General features: G+C 44.6%; 1 protein-coding gene across 3 annotated transcripts in view; it reads right to left on the bottom strand.

Moving 5' to 3' along the window:
- Positions 1–7,806, bottom strand: part of Stat1 (signal transducer and activator of transcription 1) — a 42,251-nt gene extending 34,445 nt beyond the window's left edge. The window contains exons 1-5 of one of the 3 annotated variants that reach the window (XM_013123959.3): positions 7,646–7,806; positions 7,254–7,358; positions 4,313–4,443; positions 3,719–3,863; positions 850–948 (exon numbers count right to left, since the gene is read on the bottom strand). In XM_013123959.3, the coding sequence (XP_012979413.1) occupies positions 850–948; positions 3,719–3,863; positions 4,313–4,440 (372 nt within the window). In that variant the 5' untranslated portion in view covers positions 4,441–4,443; positions 7,254–7,358; positions 7,646–7,806. 3 annotated transcript variants of the gene reach the window in all.
- Positions 7,807–17,797: the final 9,991 nt, after the last annotated feature.

Genomic DNA, 17,797 nt, shown 5'->3' with positions numbered 1-17,797 from the left:
CCTATTGATTTTTCCTTCTCCTTGCAAGTCTGATGTGTCCTGCAAACATCAGGTCCCCGCCTTGCTCTGACTTCTCTCTCAGTAGACAGCATTCTCCAAGTGACTCAAGCCACAACTGTAAAGTGGTTATTCACTGTCCCCCACACAACCTGAATCGGTGGGTTTTTCCCGCTACCACAACACATCGCTTTTGCTTGCTTTCACTCCTGACCTGATGACAACACAGGCCCCGCCCAGTCATGTCACAATGCATCATGCTATCTTCACCACTATCTGCAAATACCTCACTATGGGCTTTTGATCTCACTGAGAATCACCTGCACTAGACAATGACACCTCTTAAAGCACCGTTCTAATAAACTCCTGGATCTCACCATCTCTGGTTCTTGAAGTTATAAAACCAGAGGTGTATGCATCAGTGACTTAGGAGAGGCCGTGGTAATATCTGTGAAATACACAACATGTTTCTATTCTAACCGTTAGTACCTGTAAAGAAAAGCCTTTTCCTTGAGAGAAGCCTTCCTGCCAGCCTGGTTCTAGAGCCACATCAGTCCCAAATAAACACACAGTAGGCTATATTAATTATGAAGCTGTTGGCCTTGCTTGTTTCTTACTTGCTAGCTCTGACTTAAGTAATTACCCCATAATTGTTAATCTAAGTATTTCTCTTACCGGAGAACTTTCTGGGCTTCCTACCCCATGGCGTTACATCTTGACTTCCTGTGTTTCTCCTTTCCAGAGTCCTCCTGGACTCCTAGTCCCACCTATCTTGGTTCCCTATTGGCCACAGTGCTTTATTGACATATACACAGAACTTCCCCTATCAAGTACCTGCTTAGGATAAAGTACCTGATTAAATCTTTGGGCATTTTCCAAAATCTTTCTCTCTTCCTTCAGACAGTTATAGATGATCATGGACATCTGTACAGGATCCTCCTGGAAGTTATCCTAGACACAGGAGGTTAGGATAAAAGTAAGTTTCAGAACAACTAACCGTATGTCTTAATGGAATGTGAGGATCACAGACATTTTGGCAACAGTGAAAGGCTTCAGAACTACAAGTCAATTAAAAGTCAGACACATCAGAATTGGCAGTGGGTTCCGGCACCTCTTCCTGTGTGGCACCGTTTACTCCTCTGCAGCCTTGCTTCTGAGCACACAGGCATGGGTACTGTGCACAGTACCTGCCTCCACACAGCACATGCCACGGGTGAGCTCACACGCGTGGGTGCTGTGCACAGTACCTGCCTCCACACAGCACATGCCATGGGTGAGCACACACGCATAGGTGCTGTGCACAGTACCTGCCTCCACACATGGGTGAGCACACATGCATAGGTGCTGTGCACAGTACCTGCCTCCACACAGCACATGCCCCGGGTGAGCTCACACGCATAGGTGCTGTGCACAGTACCTGCCTCCACACAGCACATGCCACGGGTGAGCTCACACGCATAGGTGCTGTGCACAGTACCTGCCTCTATACAGCACATGCCCCAGGTGAGCTCACACGCATGGGTGCTGTGCACAGTACCTGCCTCCACACAGCACATGCCACGGGTGAGCTCACACGCATGGGTGCTGTGCACAGTACCTGCCTCCACACATGGGTGAGCACACACGCATGGGTGCTGTGCACAGTACCTACCTTCACACATGGGTGAGCACACATGCGTGGGTGCTGTGCACAGTACCTGTCTCCACACATGGGTGAGCACACACGCATGGGTGCTGTGCACAGTACCTGTCTCCACACATGGGTGAGCACACACGCATGGGTGCTGTGCACAGTACCTGTCTCCACACATGGGTGAGCACACACGCATGGGTGCTGTGCACAGTACCTACCTTCACACATGGGTGAGCACACATGCGTGGGTGCTGTGCACAGTACCTGTCTCCACACATGGGTGAGCACACACGCGTGGGTGCTGTGCACAGTACCTATCTCCAACAGCGTAAGGCCCCAGGGTCTAAAATAGCCTGGCTCAGACTGCAGCAGACTGCATGTGATTAACTCAGGGTTTAAGGGTACATACAAAGTTTCTGTTCTTTTGGTAACATAATGGCTTACTTGTGGAAAACAGGGCCTTTGATATTTTACTACTGTCATCCCAAATCTGAATAAAATTAATAGGCTTTTGAATTTTATCATATTAAACAAAGACTCCAGTAATGCCTAGGTACATTTTATTTTACCTTTAATAGGTGGTAGAATTACAAGTATACCAAAATTGTTTTAAAATATATTTCTTTTTATTTATTATCAACAAATGACTGATCTATGTATAACTATTTTATATACTGATATGCATGAAGTTGTAGAAAAATTTCTTGGATTAAAAAAAAGGTCATGAATAGAAAGTCTGTAAAATCCTGGTTTAATACAAATTTTTCTATCCCTTGAGAAACTTACTTTCTGTCTACTAAATTTAACTTAAGGAATTTTTTTGTTTTTGTTTTTGTTTGCTTTGGTTGAGACAGGGTCTCATTATGTAGTCATAACTGTTCTGGAATTCACAGAGATCTACCTACCTTTGACTCCTGAGTGTTGGGATTAAAATTATGTGCCACCACACCCAGAGACATAGTTTTATAAAAAACAAAATACTCCTTTCATAAACTAGGACAAAAATTACTTTAACTTTAGCAATTTGGTTTAAAAGGAAAATATTTTCATATGTGAATTGTAAGGGTTTGGGGCCATATTAAGTGTAAGATCCAGGGCTTCAGGCAAGCTATGCATGCACTCTGACCACTGAGCCACACCTACACCTCTTCATAAATGCTGTAGTATCCATCTGCCTGCAATCTTGAAGCCAATTGTCTCGTATTAGGATATGGAGACAATGCAAATGATGTAAGAACTATTCATGATAGTCTTCAACTAACTCCTCAACACAGGAACTGAAGCACAGCTACACTTTTAATGAGAATAAAAATACTCATCTCAATTTTTCTGTTTCCACTGTCAAAGCTATTTTGCAAAGTTCTGGCAACTGTGTTCTTATAACAAGTTATCATTAAGCAGTCTGAATAAGAGCAAAATTTTATAAACTTAATATGGTTTTCATGCTCACTGACATGAACTCACAGATATGTTCAAAAAGAAAACAGAAGAGAAGACTTCCAATTAGCTAGCATGAAATGTTTGGTTGTGTCACATGAAACCTTTCTTTCTTATTAAAACCAGAAAGTTCTACACTACAGAATGCGTGCAGGAGTCAAGCTAAGATCCAATGGTAGGCAGACAAGTCTGCCAGAAAGAAGCAAGGCAAAGTGGGTTTAGGTTCAAGTCACTCACCCACTTGTGACTAACCCGTGAGTGAGCCAAACCTTCCTGGGATATCTTCACCTAGACCCACAAGGGCTTAAGATTTAATTGATCACGAAAATTTCTTGGAGTTTAATGTGTTACAAAGCTCACTGCTCTGAAAAAGGAGACCCTTTTCTTTGGTATAAATTAAACAATTTTTAGCAAAACCAAGTTTTTTACAGCACCACACTTAAACCTGAAAACGCTTGGGTGTTTATAAAATGAATTTAAATTGTATATTTACGCTTTATAAACATTAGTCACATAGAGCGAGTGTCTTTGTTCCTGTAACTTCTCTAAATGCCAGTGAGTGTGTACTGAGCAGCATCTGCTGAGTGGAAATAAATAGGATTTTAAGTAAGCACAGAGACACTCCCAGGAAAGCACAAAGCCGGTTCATACCTGAAGATTGCGCTTGCTTTTCCTTATGTTATGCTGCAACAAAAAATTATTCTCCAAAGAAAAGCGGCTATATTGGTCATCCAGCTGAGAAAGGAGGTCATGGAAACGGATGGTGGCAAAGGAATCATCGTTGGCAGCGTGCTCCCTAGGAGATGGGAATTTACATCTCATTCTAGAGACTACTTCAGACACACAAAGAAAATGCTGCTTTCCCTCCTGAGATTATCAAAAGATAACGAGTTTCTTAGGTTCACTTTTTTCTTTTTAAGTTGACATTGTGTTTATTAGCAATTTGCATAGTATTTCTATCGCACACAACTGACATGAAAAACTTACAGAAAGTGTCAGAGATTGTACAGAAAAACTATTCTGGTATTTATGTCCAGAAAGAAACAAAATCAGCAGGGGCCTGGACTTTTTAAGTCAAATACTTTCAAAAGCTTAAAACTTTTGCCATTAGCTAACAATGACTAACGGATTTGGTTTTATGGCCACCGGGGAGATTCATCGTCTGTAAACACAGCTCCAAGTTAGTCCATCAACAAATATCTTTAAAATACAAACTCCATTCCGTAACCAGTGAGTTTTGCTTACCAGTCTTGCTTTTCTAGCCACTGGGCCAGGTACTGTCTGATTTCCATGGGGAAACTGTCATCATACAGCTGGTGAACCTGCTCCAGGAACTTGGAGTCCAGCTGCTGAAGCTCGTACCACTGAGACATCCTCTGCAGAAAGAACACTCGTGTCAACAGACAGCTCCAGCTCCAGGAGAAGTGTCTATACCAGTGGTTCTCACCCTTCCTAATACCGTGCTCCTCATGTTGTGGTGACCCTATCCGTAAAATAATTTTCATTGCTACTTCATAACTGTAATTTTGTTATTGTTATGAATTATAATGTAAACGTACTTTGGAAATAGAGGATTGGCAAAGGGATCATGACCCACAGGTTGAAAACCACATCCTGTTGGTCTCTGAAAATCATGATCTGAATGGTATATACACCCAATATTTGTTTTTTATTGGGTTTTGGGATCATTTTTTTTTCTTCTGCAGACAACACATCCTCAGATCTTTATTCAAAGGTCAGGACCACCTACTCTAGCTGTCTTAGTTCAGATGTAACCACCTCTCCCTGGAAGACACTACCCTTCCCTTGACATATTTTTCTTCAGAGTATTTACTACCCAGACTCAGCACTTTTTTCTTTTTACTTCATTCTTTTTTTTCCATCTGAAGAAAAGGAGAGGAAACAAACTGGGTAGCCAATAAATATTTAAAAACGAATTTCTACTTTTTACCAATCAAGTAGAAAACATTAATAGAATTAAGATATCACAAGACTTCCTAAAGCCTTTTCTACACAGTATAGAACATTCTAAAGCCAGCGTTTTATGATTATTACACCTTGTTTACTGCACCGGCTGTGCCACATCGTGTGAGGGAGGTCAGAGGTCAGCCTGCAGGAGTTGGTTCTCTCCTTCCACCATGTGGGTCCTGGAAACGCAGCTCAAGTCCTCTGGCTTGGTGGCAAGAGCTTTATTCACCGAACCAGCTTTCTGACTTAAGTTGATATTTATGATTCATAGGGTAAAGTACTTTTGTTAAACAACCTTTAAAAGAAATAAACTTTCTTTTGTATATGTGCTGGCAGGCACATTTGGAGGTCAAGGCTAAGATCAGGGTATCCGCCTCAGTCGCTTCTCCACGTTTTTGAGACAGGAACTCTACCCATTTTGGTTAGACTTTCTCGCCAGCAAGCCATGTGCTCACCAGCACTGAAGTCACAGTTGCATGTCATTACTCCTGGTGTTTTTGTTTGTTTGTTTTTTATGTGGGTGTTGGTGATCTGAACTCGGGTCCTCAGGCAAGCACAGCAGGAACCATCTCTACAGATGGAAACAACACTCAGGTCTGGGTGACAACGCCTGAAATCACAGCACTTGGGAAAGCTGATCCAAGAAGGCCATGAGAGCAAGCCTAGCCAACAAGGTTACACAGTGAGTCACTGTGTCAGAAAAAGAGAAATACTCAACAGCATTGCTGAACGCCATTTGAAAGAATAAAGAAGATAACTACTGAGTCATTTTTTATATTGTAACCCTAAAGGTTAAAAATTACAGCAATCCCCGATTGAAGGAAGTCTTTTCTTTTGTTTTTTGTTTTGTTTTTGTTTTTTAGAGACAGGGTTTCACTGTGGCTTTGGAGGCTGTCCTGGAACTCCCTCTTGTAGACCAAGCTGGTCTCAAACTCACAGAGATCTGCCTACCTCTGCCTCCTGAGTGCTGGAATTAAAGGTGTGCGCCACCAACATCCCGCCTGAAGGAATTCTTAAGAACAAATTTTGCATGACCATCACGCAACAGGACATATACCAGTGTCCACCGGCACTGCCACATTCAGAGTGGTGAAGCGAATCTAGTCCTGTCAGACTTCTGGGGAAAGGTCTGTGTTGTCAGGTGGGGTATGAAAGTGTGCAGGAAGTCATGTCTGTTGAACAAACGTCCCTCCAAAGGGCAGCAAGGAGACGTCTGGACTACGAAGTGAGCTACCATTTCAAATACCATTAAAAAGAACTGCAGGCCATCATTGTGGCATGTCTGTGTAGTGATTTGAGTTTTTACATCTGGTTTATCTACTTATGCTGACATCCAAATGGGTGCCCCCCTCCCCCAAAAGGGGCATGCCTAAAGCAGATGTGATGAACCGTCAGGCCTCCGGGCCTGTGTAACCTCTTATCAGCCAAGTGCTCAGACAACTTACTCCTCTGCACAGGGCCTTGCTGGGACTGTCAGAAACAAACTGGTGTATCAACAGATTCATCCCAACAAACCTGGGACTGGCACACCCTCAGTCAACTAGCTCAAACCGAGTTGGGGGGCCACTCCTTTCACTCCAGTCTTAGGACCAATTGTCTCCATGCCTTCTACAAATAACCTACCTTCCCAGTCTAGCCCATGCCTTGCAGACTGGATCACACTGCTGCCAACAGTCAACGTTCTACATTAATGGCCCTTCTTCCTAAAGTGGCCTGTCACACCCTACATCTAGCTTCTTTTGGCTCCAGCCTTGTTGCAATTTGCTCTGCTACTATAGCATCAGGTCCAGCCTTCCCTGTGAAGACTATGGCTGCCTCCCACAGTGTTGTAAGCATCAGAGCCTCAGAGGAGATCCGTTTTTGCTATTTGCATCATCTGGGCCCTGAAGAGTGTCTGGAATATGGCCTAAATCATAAATCTTACTGTGTACAGAACAGTGCGTTCAACCGAACCTTGTATGTTTCAGTAGGCAATGGAAAGCAAAAGACAAACCCCGTGATGATCCAAGTTTGAGTCCAGCATCCTCACTGAGCAGTTAGCGCTCAAGTCACTTCTGCCAGATAAAAACAACTTTCACCCACCTGTACACCTACCCCAGGCCTCTTTGGTGGTGGCAGGAAATTAGTTTTAAATAATTATACCATTAATGGTTCTGCAGTGACTAAATAACCGGTTAAGGGCTGCTGTATAAATGTATTCGTTTCCAAGAACACTTACTGGGCTGTCTCCGGGTGTAGGCTAGGGATTCAACACAAGCAAGTTAGGTGCCTGTTGCACGCACAGGGTGGCAGCGGCTCTGGGGTTGGGACAGTACTGATACAACTGTGGAAAGAAGAAAGCGTTACAGTGGTGGAAAGTGGCCATGAGATTGAGGCGAGCAAGGGTTAAGGGGGAAGGTGCAGAGTCTTCCGGGGAGAGATTTCTATTGCACAAGTCTATTTCTATTACCCCAGCAGTGGGAATAGCCGGGGAAAGGGCTAGGCGGTGGTCCTGTTCGCGTTCTCTTTACGGGATGACAGGTCATCTGAAGGCAGCGGACAGGACCCCAATCCTGGGGAGGGGCGCCCCATTCCCGCCCGCACCCGCACCCGCACCCGGCGCTCACTTACTGCACGCGGGTGCCCGAGTCTGGGCAGATCTCCCAGCGCCTCTCAGCTGCGTCCCAAGAGGGTCTGAGGGACGCGGTCCCCGAGGTAGCCCGGGTACCTCAAAAGACTCGGTGGTGGAAGAACGAAAGCACCGGGCGGGAGAAAAGGCCGGAGGGCGTCCCGCCTCCTTCCGCACCAGCCAATTAGCGACGAGATTTAGCCGGCTGTTCCGCGAATGCACCTCATCCCCCCCGCGCTGCGTGGCTGCTGCTCGCCCTTCCTGTCCCTGCTTTCCACCCCAAGTGAGAACCTGGGACTCCGCTGAGCGGTGCAAACCGCAGTCTGGAGGTTCTGTTTACAAGTTTGGAGAACAACGAAAGGGAAGCTATGTGCTTACAGATGCTCTGTCTCGGAGACCCTGCATTAACGTAGAACGCAGACTTGGGGACTAGCGATTAACCTTTGTGTTACTAAAGCCAGAGGACGTCCGCTTAACTTACTGTTTCAAAACCTTCAGCACAGGGACTTACTTAACTTTAACTCAGCAGTTAAGAGAACTTGCTCTTGCAGAGGACGGAGATTGGATCGCCAGTGCCCACATGGAGGTGCCAGGAGATCTGGTGCCCCTGACATCTACAGGCACCAAGCATGCATGCGGTGCACATACATAGCATGCAAGTAAAACACTTAAGTGAAATAAAATGAATAAATCTAATTAAGAAGTTAAAAAAAACCAAAGCTTTAACCCAGTTGACACCTCTGTTGTTGAGGCTTTTCCCCCTTAGTCATCATGACACAGAACTGCTTGCCGTTTCCTGCCTCTCTGGATTTGTCTATGACCCCCATCTCCTTTACCAAACCACTAAATGCGAATGTCAGGACCTTATCTGCCCTACTCCCACTGTACCTTTGGTGGGCTCCTCTGTAGCTTCCACGTCCTGGATCACTCCCAGATGTATACCAACCCTTGGCTTTCCCCCAAGCTCGCAATTCCCTGTCCTTGGATACTACTGACTCTGTAAGTCCATTATATTCAAAACAAAAGCCACCAGCCTACTCCTCATACGTGTTCTTAGCTTGAAATGATGTATGACAAGTCACAGAAGCTATGTGCTTTCTCCCCTGTCCTCAACGCTCTGTCCTTAAGGCTCGCTGGGTCTCACCCCTGTTTCCTAAGTTTCATACTTCTACCTCTTGCACCACCCAATCGTCTTGCCTGGATTACTGCAGTAGCTTCCCAAAAGACTGCCTTGCCTCAACTTTTCGCTCCCACTTAGCTCATTCTCAGCCTAGTCATTTTGGCGATTTTTATCTAATTACAAAGCTGACCGAGTCATTCCAATCTTTAAAAAAAAATCATGACGGTTTTTCTTTTCTCAACACATTTTATAAAGCCATGATCCCCCATCACTTTCTCCAGACAACCTGTGTCACCCTTGTCATTGCTTGCTTCAGCGTTTTCATCCTTGGAATAAGCCAAACTCTTTCCCCAAACTCACAGTCCTCTGACCAGCATTATTCTCTTTGGAAAGTTCCCTGAGCCAACGTCCGTGCTCTCCAAATTATTTGATGGGTAACTCATCTTAACAATCTCAACTCAAACGCCACGTCTCTACACAGTATAGCCGAGGCTCGACTAGATCTTCTGGGAATGCTCACCTAAAGAGTCAGTCGGCTCCTTAAGCAGATGGAAAGGAGAGCAGGGGATGGGGTGGGGCTTGGAGGGAGGAGAGGAGAAAATGGTGAAATTATATTCTCAAACCTTAAAAACTGAGATGTGTAAGTAAAACAAACAAACACACAAATAATCAAAAAATCCCAAAACCAAAACCGGAAACCTAGAAGAAAGAAACTTCCAAATACATGATACTGTCTTACAACATTCAACTCACAAAGCTGAATCTTTGCTACAACAATATCAAATATACAAAAGACATAAAACTAATAAAATGCCATATCTGGTAAATTATCATTTTCAAATCTTTTTTTCTTCCTATCTTGTCATGGGTTCACTGAGAGTAGAGCGTTCCTCTCTCTGCACCCTGACTCAGGCTTGTGATTTCTTCCAGCAAAAGGAATGGTGGCTGTCCTGCTGCACCAAGTATTTATGGCATTAAGTATTATCAAATAAATATTTATAATAACTAGAAATAGAAACATGCAAGGCAGATGGATACTATCATTTACACAGTCCACTAACATGTTTGAATCTTCTCTGTCTCTCTGCAGTGCAGCGGTATGCTTACGTCCCTAACAGATGGAGGGAATGCTTGCCTCACCCTTTGAATCTGGACTGACCTGTGCCTTGCTTTGAACAATATTAGTCAATAGACATAACATTGTATCAGCTGGAGGCTAGCATTACATAGTATCAGAGCCCAGCTATGTCCGGACAAGAAAGGCTAGCTAGCCTTTGGGGGCTGAAGGACAACCACATGGGCCACTGTGGGGTCTGTACTGTTCTCCAGGGTTAGGCCTTAGATTTGTGATAAAACTCAGACAAGACCAGATGGTCCTGACCCAGACGAACAGAACATTGGCTAGTCTTTAACCAGCAGTGGTAAATGGCTGGTTTGCCACGTTAAGTTAGGGAACAAGTTGCATGTGTTATATGTATGTTATATACTAGATCACTGATACAGATTGTATGGATAGGTGAGGAGCAGAGCATCTAAGAACTGAATTCTAAAACAAGTGGAGCAGGCATATTTCTCTTTCCCAAGGCATTCTCCCCCGCCCCATCATCTCTTCAAAGAATGCCTTATCTAGCCTGTGCTTAAGACACTCTCATCAAAACACTTGCTAGATTTTTGAAATTTCTTCACAGCCTTGATTTGTTTCAAAATGGCAGATAAATACCCAACAAATAGTTATAGCAAAATGCTCATGGACCCCCCCTTGCCTTTCAACTGACATTCAGATTAAGCTATCCTTCTTGGCAGTAGTGTAGCCATCATCCAAATGTCTGTCCATTGGAATTCCTAAAATTCATCCAAATGTCTGTCCATTGGAATTCCTAAAATTGCCTGCCAACGCTTTTTCACGTCTCCTTTGCCAACTGTAAGTCTTGCTACATTGCAGTCCCAAGAATGCCACTTCACTGGATATACACCCTTTGTTTGTCTGGAACATAGTTGAACACAATGGGAATACATTGTTTTAAAATTATTTTAATTATTGGGGTTTAGATTTTGTATAGCCTCTTATCTTGGTGTGTGTTTCCTTCTCAGCTAACAGCAACTCTGCAGCTTATTGAAATACAAGATACATGGCACATGTCATTTTTTTGTGTGTCTTCACCTGTTTTAGTATTGGTGTTAACTCAAAAGACAAAATGTATAGAGTAAATACAGATTGCTAACGCATTGTGATGATTTATCAGAAAATTGGCTTGTTATAATTGATGTAAATCTTCGTCTATTTCTGGGGTATGCAACTGCCAAAACTATTGGGAAAACAAGTAGGATCGAAGATTACAGGTATACTCATTGAAAGAGTAAGTTTTCTCTGTGTCTGAGGTTTACAGACTAGACATGCAAGTTCCATTGGGAGACACCATTGGCTATTCTAGTGCATCAGCGGCTACAGATGAGACTTTTCCTCCCTCTGTGTCCCACAATCATACTCTAACTTTTTCTCTTCTTATGACATGGCACATTTTAAACCTGCTGTGTGCACATGGTATGTTTCTTCCCAATACACTTTTGGGAGAATGGCCATGTACTGCCAAGTCAAATTCTTTTCATTAATGACAAGTGGTACGTCTTGAAAAATTCTGCTAAACATTAAAATGCTGAGACTGGAGAGGCGGCTTAGCGGTTAGGAGTATATTCGCTTTTACAGAGGGCTTGAGTACCCACTACCCACGGTAGGCAACTCATAACCATCTGTAACCCGTTTCAGTTCCAAGGGATCCCGTATCCTCTGGCCTCTGAGGGCACCTGCAACATGTGGTGCGTATAAACTCATGTAGGAGCGCACATACCCACATAAAAGCAATAAACATAATTTGTGAAAACGTGTACAATATTCTTGGACTTAGAGGAAATCTACCACAAGGAAATGATCAGATATGTGTGAAAGGTTTTTGCTAGAGGGCACTGTTACCAAAGCTCTATTTATATCAGTGAAAAGTCTTCTAGCTGACAAATTGAAGCACAATTCATGTGACAGAATATCAAAGTTATGCTGACAGAGACTATTACATTGAAAAGCATACAATTAACAGCTAAATTAAAAAAATAAGAATAAAAGGTAGTCCTATTGTAAGGGTCCTGCAAATGTAAATAAATAAAACCCAGGGAATATATTCTAAAACGCTAATGTGAAGATAGTGGATCGCTTTCACATACATTTTTACATGTCCACGAATGACCTGGCCGGGCTTTAGGACCCTGCGCGGCCTTTCTGTGCTTGCCGCTAGGGGCGCTGCGCCGCGCGGGCTGCGGGCTGCAGCGCGGCGGGGGGGAGAGGCGGCTGCTGGGAACAGCCGCACCACGTGCTTTCGGGGAAACCAGCCGGCACCGAGAAGCCGCGGCTCTGAGAAGAAACCGAAAAGCGAAAGCACCTGCGGCAGGCAATGCGCAGGCGCGGGCCCGGGGCTTTCCCAAGGCTGCCCGCCCCGCCCCGCCCCCCTTCCAGCCCCGCCGCGCCGCCCACTTCGCAGGATCCGCTTGAGCACGGAAGGCTGTCCGGAGGCTGGGTGGACGTCTGGGGACTTGGAGGGAGTGCAGGGTCCTCCTTCCGGTCACCCTTCCCTCCCCCGCGTGCATACGGGCTACCTCAGATGCTGAGCCGGAGATGGGGGTGTGGACGCCTCATCCTCCCCCAGTGCCCCCCCCCCCGCTAACCCTCCCACCCCTGCCACCCAGAGTGATCAGAAAGTTTGAAACGACTACAGAGGGAGGAGAATAGCTTGTCACTGGAAAATGATTCTGCCTTTGGTTGGCAAAGAGCACTGGGCCTTGCCTGCCATTTTTATGACTTAACTGAATCCGGGAGGCAGGCGGCTTGATTTAGTCACTAAAGGCTTATAGGTGAAATTGGCAGCAGTCTAGGTAGGGTGTGAAGGACCTGCCTCACTGGCACACACCATCAGGCCACTTCTGCTTCCACACCCCAACATGCAGTTTGTACATAAAATCCCACGAGGCATAGTTTCTTTCCCGCATTAGAACACTGGGCCAGCAGGATAATATGCAGAGCCCAGGACAAAATGAAATGTGCAGCAAAGTGCAAAACCTACTAAGGATTCTGAGGCAACAGTCGGGCAGCAACTCAAGAACAGAGTTCTGTAGAGTAGAAACCATCCCACACGGAGGTACACGATGGTGACGGTGGGGGGCATCTTCCTTTCAAACCAATCCTGTTGGCTGTTCATTTGAACACAGATATAATGAAGAAGCAGATTCTATACCACCACTCCTGTATTGAATTCTTCTGGCTTTTCTACAACATTGGCACTCGTTTTCCTCACAGAGGATCCTACATAATTTGGTCCCATCAGCCTCTTCCTTTTTTCCCCCTCATTTTATCTCTGTCCATACTTCATCAGGCTCCTCTTCCGGGGTTCCTGAAGTACCCCAAGGTTTTACCTCCTGGCCCTTGGGACACTAACTGGCTGAGTTCATGGACTGGCCCCTGCCATGTTTAGTTGGGTCAGGTCCTTGGCAAGACCTTCACTGATCATGTCTTCCAACAATGTTTTACAGTCCATATAGCACCAAAGCTGCCCCTCAGTACTATGGTCTGTTTTCATTTATCCTCACCGGAGCATAGTCATTTCAGGACAGACCTTTGCTGTGCTACGTCTTTGCTTGACCCCCATTTCATGAAAGAAACCTAGAATCCCAATGCATCTCTGTGTAACGATCACCTTCTCTCCTATAAATACATGGAATGCCACTGCATGCTCGCCATGGGAGAATCGAGCAAACAGACACAGCAATCACTTGGTATCTATGTGACTCCAATGGGAAATCCTGCATGAGAAACACAATACTTGATACGGAGCAGTTCTCAAAATGCATTACTATCATTAACACTGGGGGTTAATTCAACTATTTAGACTCTACATAGGCCCTTGGGCCTACCGGGCTGTGCATATGTATTCTGAAAAGCTTCCCTACAGAATGTAAATGGGGCCAGTCCTTTGTACCGCCCCCATACTCATTGCCTGTTTCCCTTGCCTAGATGGTTTCTATATTTCCTTACATTTGTAGCAACGACTGTCGGGCCTGACAAGTAGCAATGGACATGGGTTAAATGTAGGCAGGGTTGGAAATATTTCAGGGACACTGGGTTCACCTGTGAGGGGGCAGACATGGGGGCTGTTAGGTACACACGAGAGGTCCCTAATTCAAAGCGAGGTTGGAAGTTAATAACCATATGATTCTAGATCATTTACCAGAGCTTAGAAGTTCAACTTGCTGTAAAAATGAGAGGAAGTCCATTCTATGCTGTATGAAAAACAGGTGTGTTGTGGTTAGACAGGGTTGGTAAAGGAGACTGTTCCGTGAGTTTAGAGTTTGTAGGTATTACAAAGAGAATTCTAACTTGGTCTCGCAGGCCAACCAAGAAGTAAAGTGAAGGAATGAGCCATTGTTCTTTTCGTGTTCAAACACTGTGTCATTAACTGTCTATGAAGATTAGATTGTGCCAGGCTCTAGGGATCATGCAAACAGTGCTGTCTTTGTCCCAGGCAGGCAGATGTGTGATGACACGGAAGCCCTGTGCTAGGGACTCGGAGGCAGCTGTGGAAAAGTCATGGCATGACCTGAGCCTTTCTCCCAGACGCTGGTTGACACATGGGCACATTTGGCTGGAAGGCTCTTCGGAGCCTGAAGCACGTGCAGACGTCATCCAGGGGAAGAGGGTTGACAGATTGGAGAATTGAGAGAAGCAGCCGAGGGAGGCGAGGTAGTACGAGCCTCACAGATTTTGGAAAGATTTGTTGAGGTTCGTTGTCCTTATTGAAAGTTTAATGTTAAGTACACTTTTATATTATGGACCTTTTTGGCAGTCTGACAAAACCTATGAACATCTTCTGAGAATAATGTCTTTAGTTACTAAAATAAAGTTCATAGTATTAAAAAGGAAATGAGTTACATTGAAATATATCTAGTGAACTTGGTGATACATCAAACCAGACTGAAATCACCTTTGTGACATAGTGCAATTGCTTCTTCATGAGTGACCTTACATAGGATCTAGCAGCAGGCCTGATGAATGCAATTTATAAACTGTGCTTAGCATATACAATATTTTGAGGTAACTATGTAATATGAATTTAAAGTGGCATGAGTTATGATTTGCTACCCTTAATTCAAAATTGATGGAAATCTAAACTCAGCTAGAAGTTAGTAGAAATAAAGCTCTCAGTTTTGCTGTTCAAATTCACGAACCCCTGAATTCTATTCCTCTACTGCAGACAACTTGTGGGGTGTTGTGAGTCACCCTAAGATTTCAAGCAGGAGTGAACGGATTCCATTTTTGCTTTTAATTTGTATGATGTTTGTATGTGTGAGTGCAGTCACGTGTGAGCTCAGAGCCCATGTGGAGGTCAGAGATCAACCTTAAGGACTGAGTTTCTCTCACCTGGTGCTTGAGGAGGATCTCTTGTTTCTGTCAGACTGCAGCACCAGGCTGGCTGACCTCTGAGTTTCTATCCAATTCTCCCGGTTCCGCCCTCCGTCTCGCCATAGGTTACAGATGCAACCTGCTGCATCTCATTACTTAAGTGTGCTCTTGGGACCAAACTTAGGTTTCTGTGGTGAGTGGCTTATTTGTAGCTTTGTCTCAGCATCCTCTTTGTGATTTCATGACTATGGATTTGTTAGAATTCATGCTGACACAATAAAAAAGAAATCTTTCTGTATTAAGTAACTGACAAGCCAGATTTTAAAAATGCAATCAGTTCAATCACTGAATGTTCAGGTTCAACTTTTAAAAGCTACCTGCCCTTTTTCAGAAATGGGAACAAGTGTGAGCAGTACCCGATTTGCTAAGTCTGGACTGTGTCATTATCTATGCTTGACCCTAAATTCTATAGCCTCTACCTCAGGGAGTACACAGCCTCCTGAAACAGGTGAGGTGAAGAAAAACCCCTTGGCTACTCACGTGTGTGGAGGCCAGGTGCTTCTACCTTTCCCTTGAGATATGGTCTCTCACTGGCCTGGAGTTAACCTAGTAGGTGAGGCTGTCTGACCAGTGAACTCAGGAATGCTGCCTCCCCAGATCTGGGGTTACAGATGGAGGAGTGCATGCATGTGTGTATGCATGTTTAATGTGGGTTTTCAGCTGTAAACTCAGAAGCACCCCCCCCACGACTTATACTTTGAATACTTGGCCCTGGGCACTGTTTTGAAGGTTGTCAGTCTTTCAGGAGGTGGGGCCTAGCTGGAGGAAGTAAGTTCCGGCCTTTGAAGGCTAAATCGACTCTTAGCGGCCTTTGAAGGTTAAATCTACTCATAGTTCTGGATTGTCTTTTCTTCTGTCTGTCTGCTACAATGAGAAAAGCCTGGCCCTTTCGTCCCTTTGGTGCTGCCCCTCCCATGTGTCCCCATCATGATGGACTGAAACGCTTCCTCCATGCTTCTCCAAGGCATTTGGTCACAGAGGCTCTAACCTGCGGCTCTTACGAAGATGAGCTCTCAGGAATGGGTTGACACAAGCAGGTGAAACGTTGCCTTTCTGCAGCCTGGCACCTGCTCTTGTACTTCCAACTTTTGGAACAGTGAGAAATAAGCTCCTGTTGCTGGACTGGACAGTCACAGTACTTTTATAGAAGTCTACACTAAGCCACCTGTGGTGGTCGTCTATGGTGGAATTATGCGCTAAATTCCATTCCATTCCATTGCATTTCCAGCTCATGTAGCTGTTTAAGTTGTACTAAACAAGTATCTCCAGGATACCTCTGGCCAAATCCTGTCACCCCAAAAAGATGACCTCTGGAGCACAATCCTCACTTGAAGTATCTCAAAATCCTAGCTAGACTCAAGGACTTGGTTTTAGGGGCTGGTGGTTAAGGGCATGAACTGCAGTCACAGAGGACCCACATCTGGTGGTTTACAAGCTGCCTGCAGCTTCAGGGAAAGCCAATACCCCTGGAGCCTGAGGGCACTTACACATGCCTGCCCTACACATGGCTAAAAAATAATATAAACTAAGCTTAAAAAGAGAACTTATTTTGATTTTTCTGGATGTAAATATAAATAACCACTTATTGAATTCATATTGAACTCATTGTCTCTATTAAGAAAGCAAACCACCAGCTTCCATGTACCCTCTAGTCCAGCACAACAGCAATGACAGCTATGAACATATAGGGAACCTTGGCATTCTGTCACCAAGCCCTATTTTGAAAACTTTCTACAGTCTCTGTAGGTAAGAGTTTGTGTTACTTCTGATAAATTCCAGGGATTGAGAAGCTTCTAGATCCCTGTTTGACATCTTAGTCCAATGCATCATTTCCTGGTGGGAAATTATAAAACAGATTACTGCACTGCCCAAATTTATAGTAGTTCCTTCAATTTGACTGTCAGTTTCAGGCAACTTCAGGAAGCTGATTTCCAGAAGGCAGTAGGAACTGAGAATGTCCTAAAGTTGACACGGTCCTCATCAGTCACACACCCAAGACTACTATCGGGAGCAGAGGGTAAAGGACTAGGCTTGGAAAGCTGGAGGGCTGCTCCATAGAAATAGCCTATGGCTTAGCTGGAATGTGGGTGAGTAGCAAAGATAAGGATAATAATTGGCTATAAGTGTGTGTGTGTGTGTGTGTGTGTGTGTGTGTGTGTGAAGATGAATACATATGCATGAAAAGGCCAAAGGCAGAGAGTAAACAATGACATCATAGACCACAGTCAAGTTGAACTATTGTGCCAGAGCCTATTTATATTTACTCAGTAAAGTATCTCCCTTCTCTCTACCAGAGGGACGAAAACATCTTGTCCCTCCTGTAGTTTCAGGTTAACTTAACAGGATCAGAGACTAGTGAAATCAGAAGGGATTGCTGAACCCACCAGTCCAACATGTTCTAGAGATGTAAACTGTGTGTCCTACAGGTGACGTCGGGGATCCAAGCTTCCCAGCCTTCATTTCCTAAGACTTTTACCCATCTGTCCACTTGCAGTGTTTTAAATGTTAGTGCATTTGTCCAACCTACAAGGATGA

This window comes from Mesocricetus auratus, unplaced genomic scaffold (assembly GCF_017639785.1).
Source record: "Mesocricetus auratus isolate SY011 unplaced genomic scaffold, BCM_Maur_2.0 Super-Scaffold_100010, whole genome shotgun sequence".
Classification (NCBI taxonomy): domain Eukaryota; kingdom Metazoa; phylum Chordata; class Mammalia; order Rodentia; family Cricetidae; genus Mesocricetus; species Mesocricetus auratus.
The sequence above is the reverse complement of the archived record's forward strand: the minus strand, read 5'-3'. Positions and strand labels throughout refer to the sequence as shown.